Below are 6,403 nucleotides of genomic sequence, written 5' to 3' on the forward strand. Positions count from 1 at the left end.
GAGTTTTTGATCTTGGGGCGTTTGATCGTCTTGAGATGAGTCAAGTATTTTCCAAGAGTTTTGGAAGGATGAGGTTTTTTGGAGTCAGAGTTTGTGTCAAACTTGACTGAACCGAGAGTTTGGGTCGGAGTTGGCACGTTTTCTGGGTTATCCGAGTCGAGTTCGGGTGGAACTCTTTTTTCGTCGAGATCCGCAGACTCGCGGATGCCAGCGAGTTGGGAGCGGGTTCTTGGTTTAGGCGAATTGGGCGTGACAAGGTGGCTGGAGAAGCCTCCCGTGGCGTGACAATTGCCCAGGAACCAAAAAAGAGGGTTGTGCCTTTCGGCACGTTGTTGGTGTTGCTTGATCCGGCCATTGAATTCGTTAGTGAACTCGCCGAACCCCCTACCTAGCGCGCCAGCTGTCGGTGTTTACCGCCAAGCCTGCTCAGGGATACCCTTAGCAGTAGGGTTTGTAGGTAGGGATCGACTGCTCTAGAACTTGATGGTACAAGGAACACAAAGATTTAGACATATTCGGGCCACGAGTTTGCGTAATACCCTACGTCCTGTGTGGTTTGTATTGCCTTAGGTGTTGATGATTGTTTGGAGGGGGTCCCTGCCCGCCCTTATATATCCAATCGGATAGTCCTAGCCGAGTACAGTTGGAGTCCTACTACAACACAATCGGATAATTTCCTTTGTACTGTAGCTAGTTCTACGCCTATTCGGATAGTTTACAAAAGAGGTAATGTACATCCATGAGCTATCCCTTACTTTAGAATATTCTATGCCTGTAAGCAGTCCTGCTGCCCCGGGTCTGACAGGGGCCATGCCGTAGGAGAGGGAGGGGGAGTTCGCCGCCGCCGGGGCGGAGGAACCCGGCATAGACCCAGAGCGCGAGGTGGACGGCGGCGCGGACGGCCATGAGTAGGCCCACGGTAGGTTGGGCCCAGCGCGCAGTAACGGCGGGAGCACGGTGTAGGGGTCTGCTGACTCGGCGCTCACGTGGCATGCCACCGTGGCTGCCACATGCGCAAAAGTGGCAAATATGTAAGTAAAACTTCTCACTGCTGCTATAGATGTAGGTGGCATTCTAAGGATGACAATTTGATGAGTGCAATTCGTTATAATGGTAAAAATGTAAAAGACCCGCCCGCGGCGATAGCCCTGGGCACAAATTCCCGAACCCGAAATCCAAACCCGAACCCGAAATATCCAATTCTTATTTCGGGTACGACTTTGAGAAATCCGAATTTATTTCAGGTAATTTGGGTATACACCTCCGTACCCGAATTACCAGAACTACCCGAAATCTATTAAAAACCCAAAACTCAGCAGGCCCAGGCAGCCCAATAGCCCACGCAACTAAACCTAGCCATCCCTCTCCCATGGCTGATTCGATCCCCTCCCTCCTCCCAGCATCCACATCCCCCATGGCGGCTGACTTCACTTGCCTATGCGGCACTGCGCCGTCGCACGCCCCGTCGGCACTGCACACCTGCCCCAGTACACCGCCAGCGCCCGCTGCCCCGCTGCCCTGCTGCCTGCTCGCCGCCCGCTGCCCCGCTCACCCCAAAGCTACAGCCCACGCTCCACAGCACCTACCAGGCCTGACACCAACCGCCTGGTCCTGATGACCCAAAGTCTAGATGCCGCACCATCCCTGTGAGTTTGTGACAAGATTGCTTGATTGTTGAAAATTGATGTTAAATGCTTCAATCTGTTGTGCGGGTGTTCGAGTGTTTGGGATTGTTGTTCTTGTCAACTCATGGAAAATCGGGTAATCGGGATTACCCCGTACTTGAACCCGAATTTTCGGGTACATTTTGTGAGATGAATTTCGGGTAGTATTTTTTATTACCCGAACTTTCAATTACTCGAATTACCCAATCCGAAATACCCGAATTACCCGAATGTCCAGAGCTACGCGGCGGACTCAAGCACGGTAACTTGGGTTGGGCCGGATTAGGCGGCCGGCGGCCTAAAAAAAACTCCCATCTCATCCAAAGCTCAGTGATTTTGCCACCCCGGCGCAGTTGAAGGACTCGGATGACACGGTGACGCAGTGCGATGCGAATCGACTGGACCGGAGGGGTCTTCCGCTTTTGGGCATATACGTTGACGCGGCGACCGTGCATCAGCGGATGAGGCTTAGATATTTGCCTAGATATTTAGCGGGTATTGTTTTCCTTCCTCCTGCGTCTCTCACACACCACGGCTGCTGGCACGCCCTAGGGGCGCTGAAACCGGCCTCGCTGCAGCCAGCGATCCATCCCAGCATGGAAGCAACTCCTCTGCAGGACTGCCCCCTCACTGAGAGGGCAATACTGCAGAGGATGCTCGCGGCCCAGGATCGCCCGTCTCCAGCACAGGACGGCAGGTGAGTGCTTCCCTTTTCTAGTAGTTTTTGGTTCCTGATTTCTGCCATACTATTTGTGATGTGCTTTTTTTAACACAAACATTTACTGTAGGAACCAATTTTCCTCTTCCCCTCAAATTTACCGCATCACTTTTCTGAGTTTTCTACCCTTCGATTAGAGATACTTAACCAAATCAAGGAGACACCATAATAAAAAAAAACTTGTATTAACATTAAAGATATAGTTTTCGGTTCTGTTACATGTTTTGTCCTCCATCCAAGCGCATGAATTGGCACTTGGTAAACTTGACCAGACTAACTCAGTAACTATAGTTGACAATACAGGAGAAACGATAGAATGGCATCCTATTGTTGCTTCCGAAAGCCAAGGCAACCAGGGAATATGCCAGACTTGCAAGACAGAAGCGACGCTTTGGGGTGCAAGAGCTCCGAAAGAGTGCCGGGGCATTGGTACCAGGGTTTCCCTAACCGGTGGGAACCGGTCCGGTTTGACTGGTTACCGGTCAAACCGGACCGGTCCGGTTCCGGTTTGGGCCGGTACCAAACCGGCCCAAATTCAAAATTTAAATTTAAATTCAAAAAAATGAAAAATTCCCAAAAAAAATCCTAAAAATACTTCAAGGTGCGACGAATCTAATGGTGTCAAATTTTCTCAAAAATTCGTTCATTTAGTATAGTTTGCGGGGATTTGAAGTTAAACAAAAAAAATGTGCATACAAAAGTATACAAATACAATGTAAAAGTAGTACAAAAGAGGGTTGGAGGGTTCATTTAGACTAAAATATGTTATACAAACATTTATTTAGTATACTTTGCGGGCATTTGAATTTAAACCAAAAAAGAAAAAAATTGAATTTGGCCGGTTACCGGCCAAACCGGCCGGTATACTGGTACGAACCGGTTGAATTGGGAAGTTTGAATTTAAATTTGAATTTGTCCGGTTCCGACCGGTAACCGGCCAAACCGGACCGGTATACCGGAACCGGAGGCCGGCGGTTACCGGTTAGCGGTCGGATTTTAAAACCCTGATTGGTACTCGATGGTGTGAAGTTTTTTCCATTTCAATGTAAACCACGATGAAACGAAAATGCTGTAAAATGTTTTCACATTACCCGGGCCGGTTGGGGCCATCAAAAATGAAATTCAGGTGGGGATCCCCCCGTTGACCCTTCAAAAAAAAATATGCCAGACTTGCCAGTGCTGCCATTTGATCACGCAGAGTTTATTTCGTATCAAGATATCCTCGGGCTGCTTGGTCGTCCAGGTGTTGGAGTAGTTGCCATCCAAGGTATAGGTGGTTCTGGAAAGACATGGGCTGCAAAGGCTCTATACCGAGCGGCAAAGACCTTAAATCTCTTCGATGAATATATCTGGGTTTCATTGTCAATAAATTGTAGCATGAGAAAGTGTTTCAACAAGATTGCAGCATCTTTAAAATGTAAGATCAGAGACGGCTTGTCCGTAGAAAGCACTAGGACTATAATAAAGGAATATCTCACGCCACGGAAGTTCCTACTAGTTCTTGATAATGCTTATTTCACTGAAGAAAATACCTTAGAGTACCTGGGAGTTCCTGATCCAGGACAACAAAGGCTTGGTTCAAAGATCATTCTGACTACAAGAACTACGAGAGCATTGTATGCATTATTTAGTGTCATGCAGCCAAATATAGTAAAGATGATGCCACGAACCCTCACTTATAAGGGGTCATACGACCTACTGCGCGAGAAGATTGGAAAAGATATCAGTTTCGCGCATGACTTAATCAGCTATTGCTATGGCATCCCACTCATAATCATCCTATTGGCTGGGGCACTGTATGATGCACCTACGGAAGAGACATTTAGTGAGTTGGTCGCAAATGTGCATGCCACTCTATCAACCAAGATATCAGTTTTCGACACGATGCAGCGGATGGTGAAATTTGGGTATCATCAGCTTCCTAGTGATAATGTGCGACACTGCTTGCTCTACTGCTTAATCTTCCCAGATGATCAAGGAATTTCAGTCAAAGAGTTAATTTGGTACTGGATGATGGATGGTCTACTCCAAGAAGCTATTGGTTTTGATGAGGCTAACCATATTGGTAAGGAAATTCTTGATGTCCTCATAAAGCATGGTATGGTATATTTGGATGATAATGATCACGTACACATGCATAATGTGATTAGGGAGACTCTGTCAAGATTTGGAAAGGATATGGGTTACAAAGAGCAAGATTATTGGTGTTTCGGCAATCCTATTATCAAATTAGAGTATCTTTCAAAGTATAGCAATAGAGTTTCATTAATGGACACTGAAATGGAATTTCTCCGCGGAAGTCCAAATTGCTTACTTATTTCATCGTTACTTTTAAGAGGAAACTATCTTTTGAAAGCTATGTCAGAAGAATTCTTTAACCAAATGGCAGGAACACTACAGATACTAGACATGTCATTTACTCGAATTGAAGTGTTGCCGCCTTCCATCTCCTATTTGATTAGGCTGAGAATGTTGTTACTGATTGGTTGTGATCATTTGCAAGAAATTCGATACATAGCTTCACTGGCACGGCTGGAGGTGCTGGATGCTTCAGGTTTGTAGTTCTCTGAAGAGTGTGGAGTCTGGGTCATTTGACCGTATGGTGTTTCTCAAGGTCCTTGACCTCTCTGCCACTTCCATCACTTTCTTGAGTTCAATTTCAGTATCTATTGAGCTTCGCCACACCAATCTACTGGGTTGCCCAATTCTGGGGTCTGAGTCCCCTTATGGAGTGTCAAAAGGCGGTGCTGTACAGAACCTGCAGCTTGGCATTATTGAAGATCTGGCAGCTTGGATGGGCATGCTGTGGTTACCTTGTGGACTGACTTTCCAGCTCTCTGATCGGTTTGGCATGAAAGTATCACTTGATGCCAACAGGGATAGTAATTCATATGTTTATGCCAGTAACACCTATTTTTTTAAATGCTTGGGAAAAGATTCTCCACTGTGGAATAACTGTTTTCAGAAGTTCCAAATAGTCATCTCCCCTTCGATGGATAGCGAAACCATGGATACTGATGGCCAAGTAAGAAATACAGATTCCATCTTTGAGAATTCGTACTTTAGGGCAAAGCACTTCACACATTCCACTGATCCCACGAGATATTTGGAAATAAATGGTACTGTTGGGGTTCCATCTGATCTTGATGGTATTCTGTGTCATGCTGAGTTGATACTGTTAAAGAGATTAGTTATGACCACCAGATTCTCTGATCTGATTGTTAGAAGTATGGAAGCAGTAAGAGAACTCCGGCTAGAAAATTGTGACCACCTGGAGAGTCTTCTGTCAGTGCAGGCATTGTCTACGGTAGGCAATTTATCATCCTTATGCAAAGGGGTGGAAGATGTGACTAGTTTCAGTTGTCTGAAGCACTTGCTCCTCGATTGCTGTCCAAAACTACTATGCCTATTCCCTTCAGCGCTACGCCTCCCAAACCTTGAAACATTGCATATAAGATTTTGCGACGTTTTGGAGAGGGTGTTTGACCGCTCGGTCTTGGGAGAGGACACTCTTCCAAGGTTGCAGTCGCTGCAACTGTGGGAGCTCCCTGAGCTAACCTCTGTGTGTGGTGGAGTCTTGCCATCTCTGAAGAACCTCAAGGTGAGAGGCTGCGCAAAACTGAGGAAAATTCCTGTTGGTGTGAATGAAAATAGCCCGTTTGTAACTACTACCGGGGAGCAGCTGTGGTGGGACAATTTATTATGGGATGACGAAACGATCAAGCGGTGGTTGTTGTTCAGAAATTGGGGGCCCTTGCTACCTCATCTTGCAACTGAAGGATGAAGATGAACCCTTTTTTTTAACAATAGTTTCAGAAGTATTTGTCAGTCATTCTATCTACTGTTTCTCAGACCAGCATGTTTTTTGGTCTGACCTTCCTATATGTTATGGTTGGTACACGGCTCTGCAATTTTGCGAAAACCTGCTGTCTGGTTGTACCTTAATTGAGTCTGTAAAGAAGCAAACAGAGTTTGGCTCGGCGTGCTTGTAACTGAACAAGGTTTAGCAATTTTCTGCTAC

General features: G+C 46.3%; 1 protein-coding gene across 1 annotated transcript; it reads left to right on the forward strand.

Moving 5' to 3' along the window:
- Window positions 1–1,354: 1,354 nt before the first annotated feature.
- Window positions 1,355–5,341, forward strand: LOC120673544 (disease resistance protein SUMM2-like). Its single transcript, XM_039954425.1, has 3 exons — window positions 1,355–2,361; window positions 2,686–2,741; window positions 3,542–5,341. Exons 1-3 carry the CDS (start codon window positions 2,126–2,128, stop codon window positions 4,942–4,944), a joined length of 1,695 nt encoding a protein of 564 aa, XP_039810359.1. The 5' UTR covers window positions 1,355–2,125; the 3' UTR covers window positions 4,945–5,341.
- The last annotated feature ends 1,062 nt before the right edge of the window (window positions 5,342–6,403 follow it).

This window comes from Panicum virgatum, chromosome 5N, assembly GCF_016808335.1.
Source record: "Panicum virgatum strain AP13 chromosome 5N, P.virgatum_v5, whole genome shotgun sequence".
Classification (NCBI taxonomy): domain Eukaryota; kingdom Viridiplantae; phylum Streptophyta; class Magnoliopsida; order Poales; family Poaceae; genus Panicum; species Panicum virgatum.

Excerpts from the sequence above, each read along its gene's own strand:
- LOC120673544 (XM_039954425.1), top strand. The coding sequence starts at position 2,126 with ATGAGGCTTAGATATTTGCCTAGATATTTAGCGGGTATTGTTTTCCTT. Across the intron at positions 2,362-2,685 it reads TCTCCAGCACAGGACGGCAG|GAGAAACGATAGAATGGCAT; the intron begins GTGAGTGCTTCC and ends TTGACAATACAG. Across the intron at positions 2,742-3,541 it reads AAAGCCAAGGCAACCAGGGA|ATATGCCAGACTTGCCAGTG; the intron begins ATATGCCAGACT and ends CTTCAAAAAAAA.